Below are 13400 nucleotides of genomic sequence, written 5' to 3' on the forward strand. Positions count from 1 at the left end.
GAGCAGGGGCCCCGCGTCCGCATCCGAAGCCCGCACATCAGATGTGCAGCAAGTAAGGCCCCGGCCCCTGCCGGACAGGGACCCGACGGTTTTCCTTTTTCCCTCTCCGGGGTGTGCGTTTTCTCTCAGCGGGAAGGAAACCGCTCGGGCCACCGCATCTCACTAACGCGAGGGGCCGCATCACCGCGCTCCTGCCAGCCCTGGCCCGGGACCGCAGGAGTCCCGCCCGCGCCCTTCAGCTCGGGGCTCCACTCGCACAAGACCCGCGACTCCCGGGCCGGTGCGCCCCGCGGGCCAGTGCGCCCCGCGGGCTGGTGCGCCCCGCGGGCCGGTGCGCCCCGTCGGCAGGTGCGCCCCGTCGGCAGGTGCGCCCCGTCGGCAGGTGCGCGCGCAGGGGCCCCGCCCACCGGCGCCGCGGCGCCCGGCTGCCCGCACCACCGAGAGGCCGAGTCAGTCCTCCGGGCTGCCTAGAGCGTCCCGGAAGTGGCCCGGGGAAGGCGGCCAGGCGCGGACCGGCGGCACTTCCGGCGGCGGCAGCGGCGGCGGCCCGGGTCCGCAGGTGAGTGGGGGCCGGGCAGGCCGGGGGCGCGGGCGCCGCGCCGTGTGTGCTCCCCGGGCGGAGGCTCCTCCCGTCCCAGCCCCGCCGCCGCCGGGCCTGGCCGTGCCGCCGCTCGCAGACGCTGGGGGCCCGCCGGCGGAGGGGGTGGGTCCCGGGGTCCCCGCGGGTCCCCGCCCCGGGACCTGCCGGACGGGGACTTGCCGGCTTTCCTCCTCCCCTTTGCGGTGTGTGCTGCGCGCCGGGCCGAGCTGCTGCCCCCGACGGGGGCCCCGGGGGCGACGGCCCGCCCCGTCTGCGCGCCCCGGGGTCCCGCGGAGGCCCCGCCCCGGCGCTGTGGGCGGGACGGCGTCCGCTGACGCCCCGCCCCGGGACCCGCCCCGGCGCCCCCCCCCCCAGCGGGCCGCGCCCCCTCCCGGTGCCCGCGCCTGCCCTGCCCCTGGAGTCCTCCCGCGTCTGCCTCCGTCTCCAAATGACTCGTTTTCTTTGGATTTTCCTCTCGTGGCCCCCGCGCCCCCGGGGTCCGCCTCCCCGGCCCGAGCCCGTCGGGCTCTTCTCAGGTCGGGGCTTCCCCTCGCAGGGACCGGGAGCAGGTGCCCCTCCCCGCCCGCCACCCCCCTGTTTCGTCCGTCCCTCGGCCCCGGAGGGTGTGTGTGTCCGGCCGCGTTCCCGAGGCCTCCGCCTGGTGCTTACGTCGAAGTCGCGGCGAGGAGCCCCGAGTGCCGCACCGGTGCCCTTTCGGCTTGAGAACGCGCTTCAGAGCGTCAGGGCCTCCGAGGCTCGGTTTTCGCAGTGGTTGCGCCCCGCGGGGCCCCGCGCTTCCAGCTGGCGGATGTCGCTCCGCACGCACCCGGGGACACCTGCTCGTCGGGACGGAAGCATCGGGCACCTCGGGTTTCGGGGGCAGAGCCTGCGCGAGGCCTTCCCGGGGCGCCCTCCTCCCCCTCGCTGCTGGGCGCGCGGTGGCCTTTATTTCCCTCTGCTGCCCATGGCCACGCAGTCCACTCACTCGGTGGGACGAAGGCAGGCCCCGAGGGAGCGCACCCGCGCCCTGCACACGCGGAGGCTGGCCCGCAGGGGAGACTGTGCCCGCCCTGCACACGCAGAGGCTGGCCCGCAGGGGAGACTGTGCCCGGCGCTGGCAGGCGATGGGCCCAGAGTCGGTCCGTGGAGCTCTCGCCGGGTTTGAGTGAACGGCATTCGTCTTGAGTCGTGTTCTCACGGAGCTCCGTTTCCACGCGGCGCCCGTGAGCAGGGCTGCGGCCTCAGCATCTGTGCAGGGCGGCACCGCCAGAATGAGGGCTTGGGTGGCCGGCGGGTGGGGAGTTGCTCGAAGCCCACCTGTGACTGCTGCGTGCCTCTCCTGGCGGGACGGGTGCCCGGCTGCGAGCTGGCTGTCGCTGTCGCCCCGGGGATCTGCTGTCTCCTGGGCGGAGGGGTGAGGAACGGGGGGCTGAGTCATGAAGGCAGTGAGGGGACGCAGGCTGGGGAGAAGACAGGACCAGGCCAGCAGACCCTGCCCCGACTAGGCCTGCAGGGCTGGGCACTGTCAGGGCAGCAGCCCTTGGCTTCTCCCAGGATGGAGGAGGTGGGGTCTTAGCAGGAGAAGCGCGGCAAGGGTGTGATTCCGGAAGGATCCAGCACGGATGCCCGTTCTCTGCCCTCCGAGTCTGCCCAGTGGCACAGGGAGAGGCAGGGTGTTCGGTAAAGGGTCAGGAGGGAATGGAGTTGTGTGGCCTGATGGAGCCGTGGTGACTGAGAGGTCACTGGAAAGAGCCTGTGTGCCCAGCTGGGTAGCCTCCTAGATGCTGCGTCCCTCGGGCCAGCACTCGGGTCGGTCACCCTCACGACGTGGTGGTTTCTGTTGCAGCCTGAAGTAGTGAGCGGACGCTGGCGGGGGCCCAGGCCCGTGGCCCGTAACGTTCTTTCTTCCCCGTTCTGCTTTCCAGTTCCTAGAGCACGGCGGGAGACAGCGCCATGCGCCGGAGAGGCAGCCGCAGCACAGACAGTGCTACCTCGATTCATCAGAACCATGCTCCCGGGACCCCTGTACTCTCTAAGGTCCACATTTGAAGGTGGGAGCGGTCACCGTCCCCCTCGAAGACCAGAGGTTCCAACCGTGTGGACACATCCGGGGCGGTGTGGCACTAGTCGTCTCTCCTGCAGAGGGGCCGGGAGGTGGCCACGTCGCTAGCACTGGAGGGCGGACCACAGGAGGAACCGGGGCTCACGGTGGCCCGGGGTCCGTGGAACGGGACGGGCAGGTGAGGGAGCGGAGGACGGGGGGAGGTGAGGCAAGGAGTCTGCCAGGACTCCCCATCCCTCCACCCCGCCACGCGTGTCCTCCCTCCTCCCCAGCTCTCGGGACGAGCCACCCCCCACCATGGCCTCTAAGCAGGCTGCGGGGCGGAGCCCAGGGGAGAAGCGCAAGAGGGTGGTGCTGACCCTGAAGGAGAAGATCGACATTTGCGCGCGCCTGGAGAAGGGGGAGAGCAGGAAGGTGCTGATGCAGGAGTACAATGTGGGCATGTCCACCCTGTATGACATCAAGGCCCACAAGGCGCAGCTGCTGCGCTTCTTTGCCAACTCGGCGTCCAGCGCGGCGGCGGAGCAGCGGCGCACCCTGCACACGCCCAAGCTTGAGCACCTGGACCGCGCCCTGTACCAGTGGTTCCTGGGCAAGCGGGCTGAGGGCGTGCCCGTGTCGGGCCCCATGCTCATCGAGAAGGCCAAGGACTTCTACGAGCAGATGCAGCTAACGGAGCCCTGCGTGTTCTCGGGCGGGTGGCTCTGGCGTTTTAAGGCCAGACACGGCATCAAGAAGCTGGACGCGTCCGGCGAGAAACAGGCGGCTGACCACCGAGCCGCCGAGCAGTTCTGTGGCTTCTTCCGGAGCCTGACGGCCGAGCACGGCCTGTCCCCCGAGCAGGTGTACAACGCCGACGAGACCGGCCTTTTCTGGCGGTGCCTGCCCAGTCCCAGCCTGGAAGGTGGGGCGGTGCCTGGCGTCAGGCAGAGCAAGGACAGGCTGACCGTCCTCATGTGTGCCAATGCCACCGGCTCCCACAAGATCAAGCCCCTGGTGGTTGGCAAGGGTGGCGGTCCCCGGGCTTTCGGGGGCATCCAGCAGCTGCCCGTCGCCTACAAGGCCCAAGGGAACGCGTGGGTGGACAAGGAGATTTTTTCCGACTGGTTCCATCACATCTTCGTCCCGTCAGTGAAGGAGCACTTCCGGGCCGCCGGTCTGCCCGAGGATGGCAAAGCCATTCTGCTGTTGGACAATGCCCGCGCCCGCCCGCGGGAGGCCGAGCTGGCCTCCGGCAACATCTTCACCGTGTTCCTGCCCGCCAGCGTCACGTCGCTGCTACAGCCCATGGACCAGGGCATCCGGAGGGACTTCATGAGGCACTTCGTTAACCCCCCCGTCGCGCTGCAGGCCTGCCACCCCCGCTACGGCATGAACGACGCTGTCTTCAATGTGGCCTGCGCCTGGAGCGCCGTGCCCGGCGACGTCTTCAGCCGGGCCTGGAGGAAGCTGTGGCCGGCGGTCATGTTCGCCGAGGGCTCGTCTTCAGAGGAGGAGCCGGAGCGCCTCCACGTGAAGCCTCACGACCAGACTTTCGCGCACATTCTGGAGCTGGGGACGGAGGCCCCGGCCCGCCCTGGCAGCCGGCTTCCCCAGGCTGCGGCGGCCGAGCGGGGCAGGCCGGGACACGCGGTCGGAGAAGGCCCAGCCCTGGGCTCTGGGAGCCTGGAGCTCGCCAAGAAGGACAGTGACGAGGCGGCCTGGGAGCAGGCAGCCTTGTCCTTCGATGCCGTGGTCCGCTTCGCCGAGGGGCAGCCCTGCTTCACAGCGCAGGAGGTGGGGCAGCTGCGCGCGCTGCGCTCCGTGTTCGCCAGGCAGAGGCAGGTGAAGTGGCGGCGCGGCGCCCTCAGGGCCGTGGTCAAACTGGAAGCCCCCCAGGAGGCCTCCACTCTGCCCTGCTCCTCTGCAGCCGCCGAGCACTGATGTCCGCGCGGCCCTCGCCTGCGGGCCAGAGCTTGTCTAGGAGCTTGCGGCGGCTGGGGTGCGCTCTCGGCCGCTCGGGGCGGCCCGTCCCCACGCATCTGCTTCATCGGGGCTTGCGGTGTTTTCCCTCCTGGCCCGCGAGTGTGAGCGGCCACTCCGGCTGCGTCGCCCACACCTGAAGCCGACCCAGCGTCCTGTGAATGGAAGCCGGGGCCCAGCCGGGCAGAGTCGGGGCTCGTGTTCGCCGGCTGAGCCCTGCTGTATGAGTGGGTGGAGCTGTCTGTCTGTCCAGGACGAGGAAAGCCAGGCCTCGGGCCAGCTGATACCAGGACCTGCAGCCCCTTGCGTGAGGCTGGCGTTGCCCTGGGCCCGCCCCATCCTCCCCTTGGGGCTCCGTTGCAGCTGCTTGTGGCTTACAGGTGGCAGTTGTCCCGTCAGCCGTGAACTCACTTAACCATGCCAGCCTCTTCTTGGAAGTTCCTCAGTGTTGCCAGGAGGCCTCAGCCCTGGGGTCTGGACTCCAGGATGTGGGGGCCACACGCGGGATTGGCATGGCAGAGGCCCTTCCCCAACACAAGCAGGACTGTCCTTCCCACCCCCCCCAGCCACCCGTTGCCCCAGGGAGCTCATGGCGCACCACGGGCATGTCTAGCGTCCTGGTGCCAAGTCCACTCCGAGGTCCTATCCCCGTCCGCAGGAGGTCACGCTCACCGCCTGCCTATCCCTGAGTTTCACCGAGGCATTTGAAAATGAGTTTTAGGCCTCCGCTTGCCACCCGGCGTAGAAGGAGCTGATTGGATTTCCGGCCGCATCTGAACCCCTACCCCGGCAGGGAGGAGCCGGCTGCACAGCTTGTTTGCGGGCTCCCCGCGACCCGGACTGGCCCAGAGCCAGGACTGCCCGTGGCCCGGGACGGCAGCGCACCCTTCTGTTCACCGCTGCGCCCTCGGGTCCAGCCTCGCTGCCCGGCCACCTGCTGGTTCTCTCTCCCACGCCTACTGGGGCGCTCGCCAGCAGCGAGGGATGCGGCGTGTGGTTTGCAGGCCGCTCGTGCGCTGCGTGCCCGTCTTCTCGCGTGCCAGCGACGCAGCTGACGCAGCTGCCAGTGGACGAGTGCGCTTCCTGCTCTGCATGCGGGGCGGAGACCGCAACTGAGCGAGGCTGTTCTCAGAGCACCCTTATCTCCGGGCCAGATGGCCTCAGGGCCGTGCCGCCTCCACGCCCTTTCCTTCCTGTGCCTGGAGTGACATCCACGCAGCACTGCCATTGGCTGCCGTGGCCCACCGCGTCGTTGAACGGCAGGTGCTTGCAGTGAGGTGTCCGGAGTCCCTGCAGCACCTGCCCTCGCCTCGGTGGCCGTGGGGGCAGCCCGGAGAGGTGGCCGGACGCCGAAGAGCTCTCCCCCGCAGCCTGGCATGCTTCTTAAACAGGACTTTGCCGGCGGGTGCAGCTGGAGGGGCAGGACTTGGGGGGCTCCTGGATCCCCTGCGGAGGCTTGGTTCCATCAGGTTGTGGATTCGTGCCCCCGTCCTGGCCGTTCTGTGGCCACCGAATAAACGCTTGTCACCGACGGCCTGAGGGGTGTCTGCGCTCCTTCCAGAAGCAGCCACAAAGCACAGCACCTGCTTGAGCCCCCATGCTGCTCGGGAGGCTCTGGGGCAGAGCGGGGTCTGGCCTCCTGTGCCCCCTCCACGGGCAGCTGCTCACGTGGCCTCTGCTGGCGGCTATGGGGCCCTGGGCTGCAGCCGGCTGCGGGGCCACGAGCAGGCACTGGCAGAGCCCAGGGCCCAGCGAGGCTGTCCAGGGAGCACCTGCACCCGTCCCGCCGTCCCATGCTCCTGCCAGAGACCTCTGCCCCCCCCTCCGAGAGGACCCCTGGCCACCGTGCTCGGCACTTCTGGCCCCCCAGGATCGGGCGGTCAGAATGCTTTTGCTTCAGAATCCTTTTTCCCCTAACTAGGCTGGATGTGAAATCAGAGCCGGGTGGGACCAGGGTCCTCTTCCTCTCCGGTCGCCACAGAGGCACCGTTAGGAGGCCTGGGCTCCGCATCCCCCAGGAGCACTTGGCCCAGAGCCCTGGCGGTGGGGTCCGCGGGTGCGGCATCTGAGAAGCCCTGCCGTTCTGTGCAGACGTGCCTGCCCCGCTCTTGGCTGGTCTTTCCTGGGTCAGAAGGTGGAGCCTCAGGAGGCAGCTCAGGGCCCCAGAGTCAGATGTGGCCTTGGAGGGATGGGGTAGAGGCAGGGGTAGGCGGCCATGCAGACTGCGTGCTTTCACTGGAGCCCAGGTACACGGGAAGCAGAATTCAGGGGAAACAGGACGCGCTACTGCTGCGGCCTCCGAGGGTCAGCCTGAGCCGCTGTGGGGAGGCGGCGGACAGCTGCGGGCTTCGGCGGGCTTTCTTGTGGTGTGGAGCCCTCCCACACCACGTGGCGTGGAGCGTGGAGCGTGGCCTGTGTTCCCTGCCCGCCGTGTGCCGGGCACTGTGCGCAGCCCGAGGCTGGGGTTGATCAGACGAGGCTCCCGTCCTCGGGGAGCATGGGTTTACCGACGAGGGCAGGAAGCTGCAGGGCCGCCGAACGCGGATGGGAGTGGAAGGTGGCGTGGGGCTGTTCGCGGTCCATGAGGGCGAGAAAGAGAACGGTTCCTGCCTGCCTCAGGCCCGGCCTGCAAGTCCAGGAGGGTGACCCAGGGTGAGGAGGCAGCGGGACACAGGGACCAGGCTCCTCTGCTGCTTGGGACCCATTTCGTGTTTCAGGGCCGTTCCAGGTCCCGCGCTGGTGTCCGCTGCATCCAGCCTCAGCCGCAGGAAGCACGCGGACCCGCCTCACCTCCCTGGCCCTCAGTGAGCTCCGCAGCGTGGTGCCCGCTGCGGAAATCAAGCGATTTGTGCCACAGCTGAGGTCACACCGCGGCCCCGGACCTCGGCTCCTCCCGCAGAGCTGAGGCGGCGGCGGCAGCAGCAGCAGCAGTGACCGAGCAGCTCCCTGGGGCCGGGCTTCTGGTCTGAGGCCGGCACTGCTTCGAGCCACTGGGAAACGCCCAGGAGCGGGGAAGGACCCTGCCCTCACCCGGGGCCTTGCCAGGCCGCATGGCATTTCCAGGCTCACGGACTCGTTTCACATTGACCTTCCTCAGTGATCTTGCCTTGGAGAGCTTGGTCTGTCTGCGGCGCAGAAGCGTGTTTTGTGAGCACCCACAGAGGACGGCGCGTGCTTCCCGTGCTCTCTTCCCACGGGGCCCCCCACGCCCCGTCTTCACCTCGGTGTCTGCGGACACCAGCCCCGCACCACCCACAGCGCGGGCCTCGTCCTTTCCCGGCAGCTCCTGGGCGGGCAGGCAGCGGGAGCCAGATGGGAGGCCCGGCCTCCAGACTGCCAGGCCCCCGGGGGAACCCAGGAAGGGGGCTTCCGAGGGGAGGGGCCCCATCTAAGCAGGGGCAGGTGGGTGGGCTGGGCCTGCACCGTAGACCCCGGCGGCGGCGCTGGCAGCCTCCTCCCCACCCCAGTGCTCGCTCTCCAGCCTGATGCTGGGTGTGCTCCCAGGACCCTTGGCGTCCACATCTGCGGCCATCCGTCTACACTGGCGAGCTCCCGGAGGCCGGGACAGGCTTTTCCTTTCCAGACCCTGCACTGGGCTGGCACAGAGGGAAGTTCAGCTGACAGATCTGGTGGAGAGCCCAGGGCTGGCTTCCGCGGCTGGGACCACGGCACGGGAAGTGCAGCTCTGGCCGTCCCGTCCTCGGGGCCATGCGTGCATTGACCCTTCAGTCCCAGAGACCCCCGGGGAGGCAGGAGGGAGAGCAGCCAAGCCAAGTTAGGGCTCCAGCTGAATGCTTGTCTGGGAAGCAGGGGCCGTGTCCTTTCGCCTGAGCCCACGTGGACTTGGGAGCCAGCAGGAGCCCGGGACGGTCTTGTGTGCGGAAAGCTGGCTCTCCCAGCGCCGTTCAGGGCCTTGACTCATTTATCCGACCTTTGTGTCCCAGGGGCTGCCTGGCTGGTGGGACAGAGGTGACCAGCATGAACGTAGCCCGAAAGGGGGGCCCTCGAGACAGTGAGAAGAAGGTTGGGGTTGCGGGAAAGGCCTGGGGGACCTGAGCAGGCTTCATGGAGGTGGTGAGCTTGGAAGTGGGCCTGGGAGGGTGCGTAGGAGTTCTCTGGCCGCAATTGGGAATGGGACCTTGTAGGCAGACCACGACTTGGGGAGGTTGTGCCCCAGCAGGAGCAGCCCCCAGGTAGGGTGGCGGCCCAGCAGGACAGACAGGACACTTGAGAGGCAGCAGGTGGGGTCACGGTGACCTGAGAGGGTGGTCTCTGGGCTGCCTCCCACCCAGCCCTTCCCCTCACTGCTCTGGCATCTACCGGGCACCTTCTGTGCCTGTCCCCGTCAGGGAGACCCCCTGGGGTGCGGGAGCTCCACGTCCAGGGAACGAGGGACACCTCCATCTGGTTAGCTGGTGACCCCAGGACGGAGACCCTTCAGTCTACAGCAGGGACTCGGGGAGGTGGAATCTGGGAGATGGCCTGGGCCTGGGGGGACCTGAGTTGACTGGGTCTTAGGGACTGGAGGAGCCTCGGAAGGACAAGAGGGAGCCTGAGCAGGAGAGCTAGGGCCTTGGGATAATGACCGTAGGGCTGGCTCTGGTGTTCCCACGCCAGCAGATGCAGGGGCCCCGTGTGGCTGTGACCCACTGTATCAGACACAGAGCACAGAGGTCACCAGGCTACCCACCCCTAGAGAAGCCCCCCAGTAGGGCCAATGGCCTGGGCCCGGTCAGCGGCCTCAGCACCTGCTCTGCCACAGAAGCTGAGGGACCCGCGATGTTCCTTCAGGCAGCTGCCAGATGGGCTCGGCCCTGTCGCAGGCCTGGCTGTGTCCACCCCCTGCTTTCCTGGGTAAGTGCCTCCTTGGCCAGCCCCTCCTCTCAGTCTCGAGGGCTTGTGGCTTTACGCTGTCTGGGCCCTGCTGGGCTGGGGGACCCAACGGGGACCCCATGTCCTGGTTGGCCTGGGCTGGCCCTGGTGGGTACCTGGTGTCTGGGTACAGCCCTTGATAATGTCGCCTCTGGGTCTGGGTTTGCTCAGGGCATCTTGTGGGGACACCCGACTGAGGCCCACTCTTCACACCATACCCCCAGCCCTGGTCAAGCGGACGGGCCATCTGACGCCACAGGAGCTAGTCTTAGCCTGACCCGTGTGTCGGGGACCTTGTCCCAAGGTCCACCTTAAAATGTGGGCCATGACCTTGCTGGGCTGGGGGTCTTGGAAGCACACAAGGTGGTGACTCCTCCCCCATGGGAAGCAAGGAACAGGAAGGAGAGCTGTGGGCACCTGCTCTGTAGGGGCGGAGTAGGAGTGGAGGCGAGTGTGGACCAGGGGCCTGCAGAAGCTAGCACATGGCTCCCGGGGCTCCAGGCTGCGCTGTGGACCTCCGCACTACCCCCACCCTGGGCGTGACGGGCTTACTACTCCAGTCAGTGGGACCCTGGAGGACGGGCTGCAGTGGGCTGTCCGGGCCCCTGACAGTCTGCGCATCTGCCCACTGACAGGTGTGTCCTCGGCCGGTCCACGCTCTCGGATGGGCGGCGGGACGCCATGGAGGGAAGGCACTGGGCCCTGGGGCCGGGGCCAGTCTGGACCCTGAGGAGGGGGAGCTCCACTGAGCGACTGTCTGTGGCCTGGGTGTTGGGGCCCCACCAGCTGGCGCTGTCCCTTCCCCCCACTTCTCTGCCAGCCACGTCCTCCTTCCCCTGCGGGTCCCAGCGGCCCTGCTGCTGGCCGGAACTGGGGGGGGGGGGACACGCAGAGGCGGGCAGCTGGTAGGGGAGGCCCTGGCCGCAGGCAGGTGTGGGAGGTGGTGGGTCCCTGGGGCCATCAGAGCCCACTTCCTCTTCCCGCCTGAATAAGGCATTTTGCCCCTTTCCATGTGGCCATCATTTTAATAAAGTGCTTTTTTCCGTGAGCCCAGAGTGTAAGACTTTCTCCGAGCTCAGGGACGTGCCCGTTGCCAGCAGCTCTGAGGGCACCCATAATCTCTTGTTTGTGGCTCGAAAAGGGAGGTCATGGGCTCTCACTGGGCCTCACTGTTGATAACAGATAAGATAGTAAAATAGCAGAGAGGGGCCCGGCGGGGGCGGGGGGGGGGGAGCCTCCCCGGGCGGGGCCTGCCTCCGACTGCGGCTGCGCCCTCTCTCACCCCCTGCTGCCGGCCTCATCCCCCCAGTCCGGACACGGGAGAGCCCCCCCAGCACGCCCACAGCCCCTGCCCGCATCGATCACGCGGGACGCTGCCTGGCACGGGGACCCACGTCCCCCACTTCCCAAGGACAGAGGATTAAATGTGCGCACAACTCCACTGCCGCTGAGACGGCTCAATGAAACGGCACCTTGTGTTTACTGAACTTCGTGTCCCTCACACGGGCTGTGTTCTCCAGCTTGTCTGCAGGCTCTGAAGGCGCCACGGGCCTCTCCCACTAGTATTCACGGTTCCCGTCCCCACTCTGAGCGCCATCAGGGCGGCCCTGGGTGATCCCCTGGTCACATAACGAGGGGTGGGGAGCAAGGGAGGGGATTTCTCGGATTTCTGTCTCCACCCACCCACCCCCCATTTACCCACACCGCTGTCCGTCCGTCCCACTGACAGGTGTGTCCGTCCGTCCACCCTCTCGCTCTCACTGAGCAGCCTGCTGTGACTTTGTCCCCTCCCGGAGCTTACTGCACGTGGTCTCCCGTACCCCTGGGGACAGCTGGGGCCACGCCTTCCCTCCACCCAGAACAAGAGTTCACACCGTGTCCTCATCAGTCACCTCCGAGGCTCACCGTCCTCGGGTAGGTGTCCTCCTCTTAGAGATGGGAGCAGAGGTGCCCAGAGGAAGGGCGAGTTGCCGGCGGGCTACAGATGGGACCGGCTGAGACCGAGCTTCTTCGCAACGTGCGCTCAGCCTTCTGTGTGCTCTCCGCCGGGACTGCTACGTCGCTCCCGGGGGGCACCAGGCTGCGCTGGGCCTCGTCTTGCTACACCCGTGGATGAGAGTGAGTATTCTCACCCCTTTACCAGGGGGAGCCTGAGGCCAGAGGAGCTGGGTTCCCTGCGTCCACTCAGCCAGGCATCCACTGGGAGCAGGGACAGTCCTTCGGCCTCCTAGGTCATGTCCATGGCTGGCCCCCTGCCCTTGGAAGTTACCTGAGCCCTCAAGAGACCAGGCCCCAGAAAATCTCAGGGATGGAGAGCAGGCTTGGGAGCCTTGGGGTGCGTGCGGGACCTGGAGTAAGGAAGCCACTCGTGCCCGCACCACACAGCCAGTCCTGCCTTCCACAGAGCAGTTCACTTCCTCAGACAGCCCAGAAATTTCCAGAGCCCAAGTTCTGGTGATTGCATGCTGAGCCTCAGTGAGGGGCTTGACTTGGCTTCACTCCCTGAATTAGGTGTCCTTGTCCCCTGGGCCCAGATGGGAAATGAAAACATCCGTCAATAGCTCACGGCCTCCGATGACCATGGCCACGTGGGCAGAAGGGGTATGATGGGACCAGTGCAGGCGAGCAGAGTGTGCCCCCTTCCAACCGGAGATGCCCACGCTCCAGCCTTGTCCGATGGTGCTGGCCTCTGCGCCCGCTTCCTCGCAGGCAGCACAGAAGTGCTGCTGGATGGGGCTCCTGGTGCCGCCCTGGGAGGGCCCCCCTTCTACCGCCCAGAGTCGCCACATAAATCTGGGCCGCAGTGAGCCCTGGGGCTTCTCTTGGGGTCTCCATTGCCCACTTGGCCTGGTTCTCTGGTCCCCCCAGCCCCTCTCTGGACCCCCATGTTCCTGGGCACTGGGGACACTTGAGGGGCCCTGACCTGAAGGGGTGACAAACACGTCACCAGCCAATTCCAGAACATTTAACAGCTTTAGGACCCAACACATGCGATGTGCGGGGATGCGTGGAGGGCTCTCCGAAAGGGGCCACAGCCAGCGGCGAGGAGGGCTGCGCAGTCCGGGTCGCGGTGCAGCAGCGGCAGAGGCAGTGGGCAGCTCAAGGCTAGGCAACAGAGGACACGGGGGCCCAGACAAGGGTCACGTGTGTGAGGGACACAAGCAGGGGGACGCCACCCCGTGTACACGGTCTGGAGCAGCTTCTAGAGCCTCACCCTCCTGCCCCGTGTGCTGGGCTGTTGGACCTCCTGACACTGGGGACACTGGTGCTCCAGGTACTTCCGTTTTTGTGTTTTAAGATCTGTTAATTAGAGAGAGAAGGAGGAAGGGCAGAGCCAGGGGGAGAGAGAAGCAGGCTCCCCGCTGAAGCGCAGAGCCTGACGGGCTCAGTCTCTCGGCCCCTGAGATCATGGCCCGAGCCGAAACTGAGTCAGACGCTTGACTGACTGAGCCATCCAGGTGCCCCAGCAGGCTTTTGTCTCCATTCTCGCCCACTCCCGGGGACCTGCCCACTCCCGGGGACCTGCCCACTCCCGGGGACCTCGCCCACTCTCAGGGACCTCACCCACTTCCAGGGACCTGCCCACTACTGGGGACCTGCCCACTCCCAGGGACCTCACCCACTCCCGGGGACCTGTCCTCTCCCAGGGACCTCGCCCACTCCCAGGGACCTCACCCACTTCCAGGGACCTGCCCACTACTGGGGACCTGCCCACTCCCAGGGACCTCACCCACTCCCAGGGACCTCACCCACTCCCAGGGACCTCACCCACTTCCAGGGACCTGCCCACTACTGGGGACCTGCCCCACTCCCGGGGACCTCGCCCACTTCTAGGGAACTCACCCACTCCCAGGAACAGTGTGTGCAGGTGTGTAGGTCTCCCTCTGCCCACCCTGAGCCTGACAGCCATCTCATGCTCCCTGG

General features: G+C 67.4%; 1 protein-coding gene and 1 long non-coding RNA gene across 3 annotated transcripts; one reads left to right on the forward strand and one right to left on the reverse strand.

The window, feature by feature from the left end:
* Nucleotides 1-460: 460 nt before the first annotated feature.
* On the forward strand, nt 461-6136 carry JRK (Jrk helix-turn-helix protein). Of its 2 annotated transcripts, none has more exons than XM_082720534.1 (3): nt 461-559; nt 2506-2820; nt 2915-6136. In XM_082720534.1, the coding sequence occupies exon 3, from the start codon at nt 2940-2942 to the stop codon at nt 4563-4565; it is 1626 nt and encodes a 541-aa protein (XP_082576660.1). In that variant the 5' UTR covers nt 461-559; nt 2506-2820; nt 2915-2939; the 3' UTR covers nt 4566-6136. The 2 variants fall into 2 exon arrangements, with proteins under 2 accessions (XP_082576660.1, XP_082576659.1); XM_082720533.1 differs by lacking the exon at nt 461-559 and adding exons at nt 986-1621; nt 1665-1994 and having other exon boundaries at nt 2506-6136.
* LOC309859653 lies at nt 4700-7383 on the reverse strand. Its single transcript, XR_014308779.1, has 2 exons — nt 5415-7383; nt 4700-5377 (listed from the first exon to the last, which is right to left on the reverse strand). It is a non-coding gene; the product is annotated as an uncharacterized lncRNA (long non-coding RNA).
* Between the last annotated feature and the right edge of the window lie 6017 nt (nt 7384-13400).

Source organism: Mustela nivalis, assembly GCF_964662115.1.
Source record: "Mustela nivalis genome assembly, chromosome: 2".
Lineage (NCBI taxonomy): Eukaryota > Metazoa > Chordata > Mammalia > Carnivora > Mustelidae > Mustela > Mustela nivalis.